General features: G+C 29.9%; 1 protein-coding gene across 1 annotated transcript; it reads right to left on the minus strand.

Moving 5' to 3' along the window:
• Window positions 1-1,632: 1,632 nt before the first annotated feature.
• Window positions 1,633-17,224, minus strand: LOC129981851 (60S ribosomal protein L7a-like). Its single transcript, XM_056092886.1, has 7 exons — window positions 17,066-17,224; window positions 14,094-14,211; window positions 7,096-7,245; window positions 6,795-7,015; window positions 4,302-4,432; window positions 2,402-2,471; window positions 1,633-1,787 (listed from the first exon to the last, which is right to left on the minus strand). The coding sequence occupies exons 1-7, from the start codon at window positions 17,078-17,080 to the stop codon at window positions 1,683-1,685; spliced, it is 810 nt and encodes a 269-aa protein (XP_055948861.1). The 5' UTR covers window positions 17,081-17,224; the 3' UTR covers window positions 1,633-1,682.
• Window positions 17,225-18,065: the final 841 nt, after the last annotated feature.

Below are 18,065 nucleotides of genomic sequence, written 5' to 3' on the forward strand. Positions count from 1 at the left end.
ATAGGATATGCAAAATGTGTAAAAATATATGCAAGAATATTGTACATAAAATTCAATTGATTATAAAATAATAGAATACAGGTTGCATTTTTACAATATAGTCGGTAACTAGATGCTTGGGAAATCTGACCATACAGCATCTAGTGATAGTGGACGGTTTAGTAGGCTTTGATGGAACAGTAGAAGACTTCTCAAGGATAGGTTGAGAAAGTTCTGGTTGATCATTATCATCTCCCAGTAGATAAGCAGGTTTTGCTCAATCAATTGATACAGTACTATAATTTCCATTCAAATCAAAAATGAAATTTTTATCGTTTCTACTAATAACCAAGTGGGGTCCAGAATAAGTTGGCGTCAGTGAAGGATTAACTTTATCTGATCTTAAAAAAATACGTGAACAAATTTTTAATGAGGGATTGACAAACTTATGGTGTGCCATGAAAGGCAGTGGAAACAGGATTCAAAGACCTAATTGGGTTTATTAAATTAGTCACATAAGTGGGGTTAATAGTTTGATTGATAGAACCGCTTGTCACGAGGTAGGAGGGTAATCGTAAGGTATTTTCAATGTTTTTTTACAATTTACTGTAATTTTTCCCACTATATTTGTAGTTTTAGCTTAATTTCCTTAGGAATTACAAAAATTCCATAGCTGTTGGAAGGTATGATTTAGAAAGCAGACCAAATTTTCAAAAATAGGTTTGATTTTATACAGATTGCTTTTATTATACATATCTGTATCTGTCAAAATAAAATACATATCTAATCAGGTAAACAATAAACCAGATTAATCCAGTCAGGTGGTACAAAACAGCACAGATTCAGATTTATTTTCAAAAACCACACTTAACTAAAACATTTTCTTAGCTTTTATCTGTCTGGAGAAGTTAAGGTCATATTTATCACAAAAATGAAATTCTTTTGAAAATTATCAAAAATATGCACTTAATTAAGGTTTGTAAATAGTTAAAACCCTTTAGCAAATCATTCCAGATTGTTCCAAAACAACAAATTGAAAAGTAGGTTTAGTCATACTACACAATTTCATGTGTTTTTAGAGGAACTTCCATGTTCAGTATGTATTGCATATACAACTTGCCTTATTCTTATTTTCTGCAGATCGAAGTTAATCTATACATTCTTCATTAATGCATGAAGGTTATATATACCTTTAGCATAATTAAAATATTCTACATCATTTAATACACTAAAAATTAAAAGAAATTCAAATATTATTTGGATTGTAACAAAATTAATGGTATATTCATACTGTCCTTTCAGAATAACAATTCCGGAATCTCAATTTACAAATGGTGCATATTGTTGAGGAAAGAGTGCAAAGAAGGCTATTAAGAATGATCTCAACATGTGTTGACATCCCTGGATTTCTTTATTTTGACAATTTTCATCATCAGATGCATCACAAAACTTAAATTGTATGACTAGTATGCTTTTCACTAATTGTCTAGGGAAACAAAAAAATATTTTTTAAACTTTTAGTAAATTTGTTTCAAATTTAAGGCTTTAAAAATGGTTCCTAAATTAAGGCATTTTCCATGACACTATGTATTATGATTATGTGTTTGTTTTCAACAGGTTAAATAGAACAGAAATAATACTCTGAAACAAAAATGAGGAAAGTCCGTTTATTATTATTTGTAATTTAACACCAGACGGCCCTCTTAACCCACTTTCTGGGCTTGTTCTTTCGCTCTGGCTTTTTCAATCTTGTTGATACGAGCTGCTGATTTGGCACCCAAGATGCCACCACCCCAGTGTCTTCGAATCTACAAGAGAAATAATATAATGAATAATGAGCATGTTTACAAACTAGAACAAATAAATTAGTTAAGCATTAATATTTCCAAATCAAAAATTAACCATCCAAGCATATTAGATTTCCCATACTTGAAATTCAATAACAAAAAGTTTCATAGCAGTAAGAAATCAATAACATTAGATTTCCCTGAAGTATATCATACAGAACGATTTTAAATGTATTCAGGACAACAAAATAACAGAAATCAGTACTTTGTTGTAAACTTATCAAATCAGCATATTTTAACAAATATTACTTTAATAGTCAATTAACCATTGTGACATATTGGGGGACATTACTGCTTCTTTTAACAGACCTTTCATTCCGAATATGCTTAATTTAAACATATTTCTCAAAAATACAAATAAAACAATTTATTCTTATTTTCCATTGAAACACTGTTTCAAAATTAAATTTAAAAACTATGTATTACAGTTATGCGTAAAAATGCTGATACAGCACCAAATAACAAAATTTGATTCAATACATTTAAGTACATTCAAGCAAAGATTAATGGAATTTAATTCTGAAGGAGAGAGGGACCCTCTTAAAACTTAAATGAAAAATCGTTTTATTACTTACCTCTTCAGCTCTTTCATTAAAGTTGGTCTTCACTGATTCAACCAACTTGTTTAAGTTATTTCTGTCCTCACTATAAAAAAATAAAATCCCCATAAATGATAAAAATTATACAGCCCTTGGAAAAGCATTTTTCAATTTCTTTCCAATAGTTATTCAAAGTTAATCATAGCAAATTTCTAATGTAAGCTAGTAATCAATATAGTATTACAAATTTGCGATTCTGCTTTCCAGCATGGTTGGTTTAACCACTGGAGTATAATGCTATCCTCACAATGACTCATTACTCGTTTATGACTAACTCCAGTTCCAATTCATTGCAACTTGAGACTTATGCCCTTTTATAGTTCCTGGGAGGCAGAGCGAGAAGGTTCTGGGCATATCTCAGGTTCTATTGGATGGATAGTTAAAATTCTCAGTTTTTTTCCAGCATTATCTATTTTGTCACCAAATGGCCAAGCTACGAGATCATTAATGCAGCACCCAAAGAGCTAATCAAAAAATGGTCTTTCTTACGACAACATTATTCGTGATGGGAAGCAAAAATTACAGATTTGTAATATTGTTCCCCTCTTCAAGGACTGACATTCCGGCAATCACACTTCAATCCAACAGCTGGCACAGGCTTCCGAACGATGTGAAAAATTTTTAATTTTTATTTACAGTAATCAATATGGCTTCCAGAGTAGGACTTTTTAAAAATACACTCATAAATAAAATTTAATTTCTTTAAACAGGTCATATTTCAAATACAGCAAACCCTCCAATGTAAGCCAGCTATCAAATTTATATTTGGCTACTACATTAACAAATCCCAACACAGTACATATAGTAAGTAAATTCTTGTTATGAGCGAGGATTCAGGAAGACAGAATTATTGGCTTTTTTTTGTAGTTTTCCACTATATATCAACATTACACAACTGCAAATAGTATTATTTCATTTTCAGAAACAATGATTACGATCTTTTATTCTTGCAATCTTAAGAGATTGGCCTTTCTTTGATGGGAAAAAATAACTAAAAAAAAATTCTGTATTTTCTTGTTTATGAATTTTTTATTATTTCCAGGCTTTTACCTAGCTTATTTTAAAGATGATTTTTAAAATCCTTATGTTTTCTCTATTCTCCTGGTGGCTTAGTAACCCTGTACAAAGTCAAACCTCGCTTAAAGATCTTGCATAACAAGCCAAATATAATGTTAAAAAGTGACTTGCTTTAAAGAGCACCCTTTCGAAGCACAAGAGAGAGGAAACACTGATGTCACATGCAAGATTAGTCAACAATCTGCACGGAATGCCTGTACAAAACCCTTATATCTAAATGGAATTTTGGCCAGATAAAGTTGTTGAATATAACTATGAAGTGAAGCAGCAGCCTGTGGAGCCTTTATTGATAAGATTTTATCTCTGCCAAAGGAAGCCTATCGAAGAATATGTACAGCTGCATTCTATGTCACTGCAAAATGCTGCCCAAGAGAAATGGCCAGGAAGTTAAAACTGGAAATAACCTCAACAGATTGACAACCTTCCAATGAAATAAGAGATGCTGAAAGCACAGGAATTTAATGCATTTTATGTTGAGAAGCATCATAATATAAGTCATTAACTACAAATCAATTTAATGTTAATGCTGTCTCATTTCACCTAATTTTGAGAGCCAGTCTTTAGACAATTCTCTAGTAAATAAAGCATTCATTATAAAAAATGAATTGTATTGTAATATTGAATGTGTGTGTGTGTGGAATAGAACAATATTTTATTTTATGGGAGGTTCCACTTTACTTAAATTAATAATTACAGCAAAAAGTTCACTATCAAACAATTTCAAAATGCTGTAATATTACTGCAAAATTCTGAAAATATTATTTAATACTTCCAAAAGAAAACAAATGAAAATACTTACGGGTTCACACCACTCAAAGCAAGACACGTGCATGTCTTCCTTCCAACAACACGTCCAAGCCTGGATTTATTTTTTACAATGCAATATGGAACACCCATCTTTCTGCAGAGAGCAGGCAAGAACAATACTAACTGAAAAGAAAGTAAAATTTTAATTTCAATTATAATACAAAACAGGAGGCACAACTTTTTATTTTAAATTTTGTAGAAAATTTTTAAAAATCAAATTTAAAAGTAATTGAAAGTTCTAATTTAGAAAACAAAGCATCTAATAAAAAAGGGAGTAAATAAAGAGTATCGGAAATATTCTGAACAATTCAAAAGCTTCGTTATTGTTTAATGATATAACATACAGGCTCATTAAAAACTTTGCAAAATTAAAATTCTGTATAAAACAAGATTGTTTGTATATAGCAGTTCCTTAGCTATCCTTTTCCAAACTATTTCACTAGGCTTTTTTTATAGCATATATCTACATCTATTATAGATCATTAGGACTGTCACTCAAATTTGGAAAAATATTCCTTGTTTATTTATAAATATTCCTTTTCCATTATGTAAAAAAAAATATATAAAAAAAATTAGCCATACAACACTAATAAGCTAGTTATAATAGAATAAATATATGCTTCCTAATTTTTATTAGTGACAAATGCAAGAAGTACACAACAATTCAATATTATTTGAAATAACATGAAATTGGTCATATTTATATATAGAAAAAATTGTTATATTTCTACTCGTCAATTTCTTATAAACAAAGTAATTTATATATAATATTTTAAATCTAGTTGCTTATATCTTATTTAAAATTACTGACTTCTTCCCTTTTGTATCATGCAGGCTCTTCTATTCAATAGACTAAGAGCATAATTGAATATTTTAATATAAATGAGGATTGTCATTCAAGCCACAAAAAATTCCACACATTAATAGCACTCATGTGCTAGTTACAATGGAATATAGTTTAATAGATCGTGAAGAGCAAGGAAAGGAAATAGCAATTTAATATTATTTGAAAAAGCATATTAAAAGAAGGTTTATATTAACATACAGAAAAAATATCTTTATTATCTAGGATTTAACAAGAAAAAGTTTATATATTAAGGGAAGGGGTAATATATTGTTACCTTTCATGGTCATTAATTGCAAGTCGCACAAAATTAAGGACTCAAGTGAAATAAAACAAGTTATCACAATACAAAACAATTAATGATTAATTAATAAAAACATTTACAAAGATTTTTTTTAAATTTGTTTTTGTCAATTCAAGTACTTGGACATCAATTTTCAGTTTTTTTAGCCATGATTTCATGATGGAGCTAATGAACCTAATCTTTAACAAATAACATTTCTGTACGGCATAACATACATTTTTAAGCTATTTCACTTTCAGTTAACATTATATAAAAACATTTCTGACTTATTGAATGAATTAAAGGATGAATGTAATGTAAAAAATTTTACTGCTCATAAAACTTAAACTTTAAATTATTGGTCTTGATCTAAAAATTTCGAAATTGGTTTATTTTTGGACATTAAATTTGATGTTTTCGGATTTGAAGTATCTTTTTCCTGTATTCTTTTCAAATATCATCCAGCATAAATGATGACTTTTGAACTGGCATGCAGTCTTGCATGTTTTTCTATTTTGGCATAACTAGCAAGTCCCCGTTTTCCCATATTATCTTCTTACAAAGAGAACAATATGCAATAAATGGATTTTGAGGAAAATTAAATCAATTCTTATTTAGCAAAATCAGAAATTTTTTTTATCCACTCAATTTGTATTAAATATGGATTTTAAGGAGCTCATTATTTTTAAAAATTGATCTAATCTACTTTAAATAAGTTCACAGTTACTCAAACAATTCAACCATTCAATAAATTCAATTATAGTTGATTAAATATGACTCGACTGAATGCTGCTAATTCCACAAGCAAAATTCTTTCATGCAGTTACAGAAGTCTTGACTAAGCTTATTAACTGCAATTCGGGAATCTTATGGGAAAAGATCAATTGTCTTGCAAATCAAAACCAGAATTATCTATACAGAAAAGGGAAGAGAGAAAAGCATTACATCACTGTGAATAGTATTGTTTCATTTTCGGAAGCTATGATTACAATCTTTTATTCTTGCAGTCTTTACAGATCAGCATTTTTTAAATTGGAAAAAATAACAAAGTTGAGTTCAGAAAATTTTCCTAATTCCTAAACATTTTCCTATTTTTAGAAGATTTATAAATTCCCTGTATTTTTCTGGTTGTCCCGATAACATGACAACCCTACAACAAGGTAGATATCATAAAGAGCATATCCAAGTTTCTAAGAAAATTAATGCATTTATATCTTTAATTTGTCTCATTTAATTGCTTGTTAGTAAAATAACTAAAAAGAACTTCAAGCAACAAAAACATTCTTCATAAATTATATTTTTTAACAAAGTTGAGTAACTTATTTCACCAAATATTACAATAAGTCAAATTTAATTACCTCAATAGGGTCTACATCATTAGCAATAGCAACAAGCAAGGCTTTTTTCTGTTCCACTAAACTTGTAATGGTGTTGACGCCTTGTCGAACCACAAGTGGTCGTTTAGTGGGCACATCATCTTTACCCTGAGCTCTTAGTTCAGCTCTTTTCCTCAACCTTTCCTTCTTGGCTTGTGCACTTTCGGGTCTGTATTTGTCAAAAAGCTTGAATAACTGTGTTGCTGAAAATATTTTTTTTCTCTCAAAACAGAGTTTTTACTTCAAAACAGAGTTAATTACATAAAGATCATCAAAATTTTACCTGTCTGCCTATCAAGTGCTTGAGTAAACTGATTAATTGGTGGAGGAACCTTCAAACGTTGGTACAAGACAGCTCGTTGCCTCTGTAGACGAATGTATTTAGGCCATTTTACGAATCTGCTCAAATCGCGTTTTGGTTGAATATCCTGCCCTGAAGTTCAAATACTAATATTAAATTTTCAAACACTAAAAGCAAATTATAAGATGTTAAAAAGATAATTAGATACAGATTAATGTAACTTCTTAATCTAGAAACATTTTTTTAGAATTAATTCATCCACTACATCTAATATAATACTTATCTACAGATTAAACATTATAAGGCAATATATACTCTAATTCCTTCCACATATTTTATATAAACTAAATTTATTCTTAAACAATATCTATCCTAGCTGTTATTATTGGAAATACTCTACAATGCTATTTCAAAAGAAACAGTTCTTGCTTATATGTTAAACTAGTTACAATTTTTAGTTCCAGCTTATTGAAGGTTTCTAAAATTAAGTATGGTTTCAAACCGAAATTTTCTGGAGGGGGGGGGGGACTAATTAAAAGACTTCAGTAAGATCACACATGCACAGAAATAAGATCTGCTGAAAAATGGGACAATAGCAAGTTTTTGTCTCAATAATTTCTAAAACTAAACTTGCAACATTTCCCTGGCTAGGCAACAAATTATATTATCCAGGCTTTCTTTTCACTCAGAATTACTATATGTATAATATACATTATTAAAACCCTTTTATGAACTATTTAATATGAAAAATTATTTATTCTTATGAAATTTAAATTTTAAATAAAGATCCTAAAATAATGTAATCTTATTATATAAAAAACTAATAAAATTTCTACTATCCCAAAGTTCCCAGTTCTATCCCTATCCTGTTACAGTTGGCCAAATGTAAACTTTACTTTAGAAAACAGATTGAAATAGTAATATATAAAATAAAATTTTAACGTTTAGATTTAAAAAATCCACAATTCCACGATTTAAAGTAAATTTATTTCATCACTTCTTTAAATCATTTGACAATTAAAAAAAAAAAATACTTCATGCTATTTTAAATACCTTCATTTCAAATAAGCATAAATTTTAAATTATTGATAATATCTGAAATTTCGGTAATTAACTACTTGCAATACATCTTCTCTATGAATATTTCATTCTAAAATAAGACTCCAAATAGCCAGCGACAGTCTGCACTATTACTTATAAAAATGCACAGCAGGCCATTAGAATGAATACACAAACCACAACAAACTATCACAAGGATGAATGTTATCAATATTTCACAATATAGATCAAATCTTCCTTAAGTGCCTTGAAATATAATATATCTTAATTCTCACAGCAGAAAATATAGCATACTTATAAGAACTCTTTCAAAAACAAACTAACAGTACAACAAAAGCTACAAAGCATATCATTCCAACCAATTTAACAATTCTGACATGAAACTAATGTATTTAATCAGAATTTAACTTGAAAAATTATTTTCTAAGAGCAAATATTTTAATTTTGCAATTCCATCCTTCCATCTTCTGTCTGAAATGATACCATTAAAAATTCAACCTTATTACACTGTAGGCTGAGGAGGGAGCAATTGTCTTCCAATTACGAAAAGTAAGGTTTAGTAATTTACATACTTTGGTTTTATTCCAATTTGCAACATGTAATTTCGAATTTCTCATTTTCTTTATTTCTTTTATATCCTCGTACAATACTACTGCTTTTAAAATTATTTCTTGATTTTATTTAACTCGTTTAAATATAAAATTATACATATATGAAAATGAAACATGAAGTACTTACAAGAATCTAAATAGTAAAAACAAATTAAAATATTTTTAGAATAAAGTTATATTAAAAGGATATGAATAAGAAAAATTAGAAAAAAGAAATGAAGATTAAAAAGTGGTATTACTGGCATTTTTCCCAACATTCAATATAATGTCAAAGAAAAAATTTTCATTAGTCATAACACATGCATAGAGCTAAAATTGTGCTAGTTTGTCAGTTCCAGTAAATAAGGCATTTTCCTACGTTTCAGAATCTGCTACTTTAAAGGCAAGATTCTGGTTCGAAAAAATAAATGAGCAATTCATATTACTCTGTACAAGAGTGTAAGCATTTGTAATCTTGCAAATTGCATTTGTAATTCTTAGCATTTGTAATCTTGCTTTTGATTTATTACATCAAATATTGTTTCAATGAAGTTTAAATGTTCTTATTTCCCTAAATTGTAGTAAAATAGAAAATTAGGATTTCTTAAAAGCAATTTTAAAGTCTTGCCTTTTAATAAGAATTTTTATTTATAAAGAAAATTAATGAATTTCAGAATGAATCCATTATGCAAAATAAAAATTGTAATGCATAAATAGAAAACATAGTTAACCACAAGTTTTAAAGGAAATATATTCAACAAAGTTATCAATGTCAGCACATCACTCCTACAGCTGTGTTTTTATATAATTCTGAGCTAATCACAAGTTTTTGTACTCGGTTCTTTTGACAGACAACATAATTGCAGAAAAGCAAACCTACAAATTCCTATTTCATGCCATCTAATAAATTGGGAAAAAAATAAAAGATCTTCAAATAAGATACAAAGCAAGCAAATTTGCTGTATAATATAAAATATGTAATGTGAATATCATATTAATTCCAAAAAAATTAATCAAGTTATTCCTTTGGATTAAACATATGCATATATTTAACATATTTTAATTCAATTCAATACCTAATATGCACAATTAATAATTTTTAACTATTTATTACTATTATTTTAAATAATGACAGTAATATATTTTTCCCCTCTCTTCTATACAACCAACAGTAAATTCAATATTTTTTGTAAACTTTTTCCATAATAAAAAAGTTAAATAGTATCTTGATTTCATTGACATTTAACTGAACTAATATTGTATAAATATTTAATGAGTGAAAAAATCTTTTGAAAGTAATATGTCAGATAATTCAATTAATGCATCCATAACTAATGGAATAAAAGTACTGTTGATTGTTAGTTAACCAAGTCTTAAGTAGGGTTAACATTCGGCCAGTATAATCCATCCAGTAAGACCACAAATGCATAGAAACTGTTCAGTAGCAAATATTTGTCCAGTTGAGACAAGCATTTGCTATTGTTCGATCTATCAGGCATTCACAATCTTTGTCCTTTGCATATGTGACTTAATGGAATCTAATAATTAGAGAACACATAACGCAATTCTGAAGTGAGATGGTCTGAAATATTCATATCATCAGATTAAAGCAATCGATAGCTATGGAGAGGTAATAAGAACATTGCCTAAAAATTTAAAATAAAAAGCTTCTAACATCATTGGCTAGGCAAAACAGACTTAATTTACTGATAAAAAAAATTAATAACAACATTTTACTAAGATATTCAAATTTAATATTTCATTATATTGACTACACAACTAACGTCATTTAGAGTAATTAAAAAATTACCTACTTGTTAGAGCAGCTAGGACCTTAGCAGTTCATCAGAGTATGAAAAAGAAGGCATACCACAGTATAAATCAAAGTACTGAAAAAATTTAAGGTGGATTACCCGTCACGACTCCTTTGAACAAATGCATTCATGTTCTTGGTTAACCCGGGAGGAAGCGCGGGGGTCAATCTATGACCCCAAGCCCTCGTCTAACTCCGATTACCGGAAAACTTGCAATCTGTTCATTCCTTGCTTATCAGTAACCGAGTTTGTCAACCCCCTCTCCGATTTCATTTTACTTAGAAATCATTCCCGAAATTTTTCGTCCCATTATCTACGTTTTTTTAGTTATTGGGGAATGGAATGACCCCTGCGCGTCTCTACGTTCGCTCCACAGACCGTTTTTTTGCGACTGAAGCGGTCAGTTTGTTAGCTTTCCTTTCCGAGGTGAAGTAAATTATTTATTTTTCACAATGCCGACTCCATATAGAAAAGAAATGGAGCGTTTATGTACGCTTCTTACTGAAATTGAAACTGATGACGATTCAGATTTTGACAATGAAGAAATTGAGCCTCAGGAAGAGAATTTTTCTGACCATGAAATTTTCAGCGAGCACAATACGGAATCGGAAGAAGACGGAGATTCTGAAAATAAAGAAGAGAATAGCTCTGCATGGTTTTCGTCAAAAGATGGCACGCAGTGGAAGAAAACAAAACTTAGGCAAAATATCTGCACTCGGAACTAAAGGACCTGAAAAGAACATTACAAGCCCTGTGAAGAGTTGGGAATTATTTATCGACGACAGCATGATTCAGATACTTGTAGAGTGGACTAATATATTTATAGAGATATGTGCACCTAATTTTTCCCGTGAAAGAGATGCACGTAAAACAGACCCCATGGAAATCTGTGCTTTATTAGGATTATTATATGTGTGTGGATTACACAAATCTTCCTGACTGAATGTGCGAGATTTGTGGTCGACAGATGGAATGGGTGTCAATATTTTCTGCACTACAATGTCTCATAAACGTTTTTTTTTTTTTCTTTTTCTTCTACGGTGCATGAGATTTGATAATATAAATGATAGGAAACATAGGCAGTCACTTGACAAACTCACTGCTATATGGGACTTTTTTCAATTATTTGTGTTGGAACTGTCAGAAATATTATACGCTGGGTGGATATGTTACCATTGACGAAAAATTAGAACCTTTTAGTGGTCGTTGTGGGTTTTGTCAATATATGCCAAAGAAACCTGCAAAATACGGGATCAAAATATTTGCTTTAGTGGATGCAACGACATTTTACACTAATAATATGGAAGTGTACGTTGGAAGTCAACCAGAGGGACCCTATAAAGTCTCAAACTCCTCAAGTGATGTAGTGAAAAGATTTATGAAACCTCTATTCAAATATGGTCGAAATCTTACCATTGATAATTGGTATACAAGTTGTGATCTTGCGAAAGATTTACTTTCAGAAAAAATTACTATCGTAGGAACAATGCGGAAAAATAAGAGGCAAATACCCGCTGAATTTAAAATATGTAAAAGATGAGAAGCACATTCCTCTCTCTTCGGATTTCAGCAAGATACCACATTAGTTTCATATGTTCCAAAAAAAGGTAAATGTGTTATTTTACTTTCAACTGTGCATAACAATGATAGCATTAACGAGGAAACGGGCGATGCGAAGAAACCGGAAATTATTTCCTTCTATAATTGTACGAAAGGAGCCATGGATGTTGAAGATGAGATGGCAGCAAATTATTCCACCGCTCGCAAGACAAATAGGTGGCCACTAGTTATCTTTTATTCCATCCTGAATGTTGCTGCAATAAACGCAAGAATCGTCTTACTTTCTAACGAAAATCCAGCAGTTGTGTATCGAAATAGATGGCGTTTTATCAAGAACCTTGCATTGTCACTTATCAGATATTACTCAAAAAAGCGAATGGATAATTCGAGTTTGGCTCACGAACTAAGAGACGAAACAGAAAAAAACTGTTGCAATGCCTTTGAAGAACCACCAAAAAAGAAACTAAAAACTGTGTCAAAGGGTAGGTGTAAGTTTTGTCCCAGAAATAAGGACCTAAAAACTACTAATCTAAAACTAATTTGTGCATAAATTTTGTGTGCAAGGAACACATAATTTCCGTGTGTAGAAACTGTATTCAAGAAAACAAAATGTAACTGAAAATTGGTATGTACATAATATTTTTCTAATTTTAAATAATATTAAAATTAATATTTTGTATTAATATTTTATAAATTCCAATAATTCTACAGAGAGTACTTAAATTATTTGCTCATTGAAAGTGTAAAAAGGATAGCTTATATTTCAAGTATTATCACAAAAAAAAATATAGATTAGGTTTTATTTGAATTAAGTATTGTATTTGTTGTGTCTAAAAGTCATAATCAGTATTTTTCAAACTAAAAATGTAATGTTTTTAACAGTTCAGGGGTTAATTACAGTATGGGGTCATTCTATAACCCCCGCGCGTCCTAACATTCGCCAGGGAGGTGCGCGTTCTCCCGGGTTAAAAAAATTTGTGGACTTCAAGAGTTCCACAAATATTTCACAGAGAAGAATTGCAATATCAAATTTATAGCAATCTAAATTGTTATTCATATTATCCTAAAATTTTTAAGTTACCAGGATCAGAAAATAAATACCCCTTGTTTTCCCTGTATACCCCTAAGCGTTACAAGAGGACGTTAGCTATAATGGAATAACAATAAATACTTTTAATGGGAGGGGGAAAAAAGGAAATGAAGCTATAATTTCACATTACTTGGATTAATATATTAAAATAACGTTTATATATAGGGAAAAAAATATTATCTAGAATACAGCAAGACAAAATTAATACATTAAGGAAGAGGAAGATATTGATTACCTCATGCTCTTTAAGATGCTATTAAAGAACATGAAATTAAAGACTTGGTTGAATTAAAACATTTATACTATCATGATACAAAATGGTATTTTGACATCAATTTCTGCATATTTTTTCTGGCTTTTTTTTTCCCTTCTCTTCCTTTACAACAATTTCCTTTGCAACACATATTAGCATTTATTGGACCCCTTTATTAATACCTGAACATTTTTCTGTATTTCTAAGGCTTCACAATATATTGTATTTGCTAAATTAACATGTTAAAACAAATCTTTTGAAATCTAAACATTTAAGGATCAAGAATGTTATTTTGCTTTTGGAACTATTAGCTATATTTTATTTTTGCAATGTTTAGAGATCAGTATTTCTTAGATAAAACAAAAACAGCCAATTTAAAATTCCCTGAACCCTCCTGCTTATTATAAAATTTTTTAAATGTTCCTTTTTTTTTAAGATAATTTTTTAAACCCCTGTATTTTTCCCGCTTCTCCTTAATTTACACTAGAAAAATTACTAGCAAAATCATGAGAAATATTTCTTTAAATGCAGGATAATACTGTGGTATTCAACCATTCCCTTCACTATGATTACTGCATCATAGGTCGTTCGCCTCAGGCTAACTAGCTACTCACCAATTCCAAAGTTGCGTGGCCGCTTTTCAAAAAGGGGATTTACAGTTTTTCTGGCTTCAATCTTCTTAGCTGCCAGAGGAGCAGCTGCAATCTTCTTCTTTCCCTTCTTGCCTTTGATCTGATGAAAATAACAGATTAAAATTAAATCAGTATTAACAAGATTCACTTCAAAAACTTCTTTAATAATAAAATTGTACATAGTAAAAAAAATTGTTGATAAAATTAAGCATCTTATAAAAAATTAAGCACTTTTTTACATCATTCATACATAAACCTACATATTTTCTAAGCATAAAATGTATTCTGCATTATAATACATTGTTTTTAATAAAAATTTTTCAATTTAAATGTGCATATTTTGTTAAAATAATCATCTTTACAAATTGTGTCTAAAATTAATTCTCCAAAATAAAATTAGTATCGCCTGAAAATTACCTTTTTAAACTTTTAAAGTGTAAAAAGTACTTTGTTATGGCAGAAGCACATTAAAATTCTGTTTGTATTTTTTATTTAAAATTTTCAAAACTATTTCCTAAGTATGCTTCAAACAGCCAAGTAACTTGCTGCCAAATTTCATGTTTCTAACTTCAATGTACAGCACGTTCTGTCAATCAGGACAAACTTTCATGTATACAGAAAGATTTCCATAGGAGTAAACCAAGTTACAAAAAGAGAAAAAGCAAAAAGTTTTTAAATTTTTTTAAATATTTAATACCAGATCTAGAAGGGTTTTATATATATTATATATATATATACACACACACACTAAAATTTGTGAGGATTAATCCAAAAATTTTTCCAAATGCATTAAAATTAAACGCACATTTAAAAAACCACGAAAGAAATAACAACTCAACATCTACGGCTTAAAAATTTCATTATACTATCTCTTACACAATCAACTAATATAATTGCATGTTACAATGCAATAAATTCTGTAAAAGGAATTTACTGTACTATAAACATATTGTTCAAAAGATTGCTCATAAATATATTGACAAGAACAATGATCGATTGTGTTCTGGACTACAGACTTCATGTTAAGCGAAGTTCAATATATATCTCGCTATGTACCAAATTCATCCTGCTTGCATTCTTATTTCCTTTTGATTAGACCAATCTGCTTATTTTTCTAGAACACATAAAAAGGTTAAATGTACATTTATCAGTGATAAATTCTTCTCCATCTTCGCATTTCAATGAACTTCAAGCATTTTTCGAGATGCAAGAAGTATAACATAATAAGTATACCTTTGGGGATAACCTTTCCAATATTTCAATAATCGATACATTACTGAAGAGGGAGTGAGGAAAAGCCAATAAGTGTTATCTAAATGCATGTGGGCACCCTCCTCAAAAAGTTTTCTTTGCACTTGAGTAAATTATGCACTTTTAAGGTGTTTGTCATGCCTTTAACCTCCACGTAGCTGTTCCGGCCTAACAGCTGAAAGGAAATGAAGTGGAGAGGATGAATTATACGGGAGTTCTTGACTGGCAGTGTTAAGTGTGCATTTGTAGGAACTCCAGTGGGAACTCAGAGAAATGATTTTAGAATTTAATTATACATATGCAAATAATTATCAGTAATTTATCTATAAGATATAAGCTTACGTTTCTAAAAAAAGGATCATTTGCATCAAGGCATGTAGTGATAAATTGTTTCCAAATTTAGGCACTTTTCATGCCAATACAACTTGTGAAATCAAATTTAAAAATCAATCTATACTCTTTAATGCATTAAGTATAAACAATTAAAGCTTTATGCATAAAAATATTCACTAAGAAAAATAACATCAATTTATCATTAGAAACTTCACTATTGAAAGCAATTCCAGAAAACTGAAATTTTGCGATACATTTAACATGAAAATTTAAATGAAAACATAATTTAACCTTTCAGAATATGCACCATTTTTTGAGCATCAGCACACAGGTGGGGTCATTTTGACCCCAAATTGTCAAGTACTTAGTCCTTATCTTATTGGACATGTGTATAAAAATAAAATATGCTCAGAGTGCATGAATGTTTTTCCCATGCAAATATGTTCATATTTAAGATAAAAATGGATTTTTAATAAGAAAAACCAAAACTGGTCCCAGGTGCTTTTTCAATACCATAACGATTTTATTTCCTTTATTTCCCTATTCTATTCTAATAAAATCTGTTTATAGTGTTTTATTTTTCTTGCATAAAAATACTGGAAGAATAAAGAAAATCTATATCATACATATAGTTCACGTCTGAAATTCTTTGGAAAAAAAAGCTTCAACATAAAAGTTTGAAAATTCATAACTTTTGATTTTCATTTTTTATATGTATACTTAAAAATACTTTTATCATTCTTCATTCAAGATAAATTTCGATACAATTCATTCGTACAATGAAAGAATGCATTTTATGTAAAGATTCGTTACTCTTTTCACGAGCAGAAAAGGAATCGATCAGATTTTCTAGAATAATTAGAATCAGCGCTTTATTACGATTCTGTATCATGATCACTTTCTAAAATTTTATGACTATATTACGAATCTCAGCTATCATTTTGTCTAAAACAGGAAGGCTTGCGAAAAGATCTCCGAATCTATACTTCAGTCACAGTACTAACATTAAAAGAACCTGAAACGTTTAGGTCAATCCGACCCTTCACATCCTATAAAATAATATGCTACATTAGTACGTATTTCTCTGTTGTCCTAATCTTCTAGCACTCCCAGGAAGGTATATGTAACACGTGTAAATTTTTAATTCTTAGAATGTCTAAACAAAAAGGAAAATGATAGAACCAAAAAGACCTTCGTGCGTGTGCTGATGGGTTTAACAGATAAATGGATCATTACCTCTAAGAAAGGTTAGCTATAATTCATTAAACATCAACAACGCTATAACGTTCCAAGATATGTTCGGATTACTTTTATACTATCTAAATTTAAATAACATAAAAAATAAAAGTAATATAAGAAAAATTACTTACTTTCCTTTGAACCATTTCGAAAAATTAAAATAATTAAACCGAGGTAATAATGATGAATTCGGATATAATTTAATCCACCACACAGCCACGAATAACGATTGCCGAACGAACTACAAGTAGCTGCAGAGTACAGAACAGGGTTGAGTTGTAATTACATTGAATAGGTATATTTGTGATTGGTTTGCAACCTTAAAACAGATCTTTTTAAGCCTTCCTATTATTTAAGTATTATTTCTAATAATAACTATTTTCTCATAACATTTACTGAATATAGTTATTTTTAAATAATTGAATAGTAGTATTTTAGAGCTACACAGTCAAATGAAATGTCATCAAATAAAATGTCACACAGTCATGAAATGATTTCCACTGCTTTTCGGATACTACATAAAGTGAAATGAATTAAATAGAAGCGATTGGAAACTCGTTAGCCGGAGAATGCTTGCTCCGCTAGTAGTCTAAAAGGAGGGGACAGTAGAATTGATAGCGGGGAATTAGCACATACGGAAGATGGGTTTCATTCGAATAGGGATGGAAAGTGGGCAAAAATGCTCTAAGGTTGCTTGTAGAAAAGCTCTTTACGCCAAAAGGTAAAAATTTATTTGCAAATAAAGTATGAAGCGAGGGTTCTTATCTTACTGTGGATGGTCCAGATGTCGCCAATTTGTTTATCGTGTCGCCAAATCTAACTACTGCTAACATCCGCACGGTGTCTCTATGGTAAACCCTGCTTGAAGCGGTACGCGCAGTAACGTAGTTTTAAGGCGCACTGATTCATGAATTCGTAATGAATGTATCACGACACAGTACAGACAAGCTGACCAATTTTTCGCTTCTGTTTCTAAAACTTATTCTCGGCCTAGGTGGCAAAAAAAATTGCTTGAAAAAAAACTAAGGACAAGAAATAATGTATGGCAAATATAAATTAATGAATTAAAATAAACAAAGAAGGAGGGATATTTCTCATGCATGATTTACTTTTAATTTTAATGATTTCTTT

This window comes from Argiope bruennichi, chromosome 8, assembly GCF_947563725.1.
Source record: "Argiope bruennichi chromosome 8, qqArgBrue1.1, whole genome shotgun sequence".
NCBI classification, from domain to species: Eukaryota; Metazoa; Arthropoda; class Arachnida; order Araneae; family Araneidae; genus Argiope; species Argiope bruennichi.

Coding starts and splice junctions, on each gene's coding strand:
- LOC129981851 (XM_056092886.1), bottom strand. Junction 7,246..14,093: donor GCCACGCAACTTTGGAATTG/GTGAGTAGCTAG, acceptor TTTGAACTTCAG/GGCAGGATATTCAACCAAAA. Junction 1,788..2,401: donor TTAATGAAAGAGCTGAAGAG/GTAAGTAATAAA, acceptor TTTCTCTTGTAG/ATTCGAAGACACTGGGGTGG.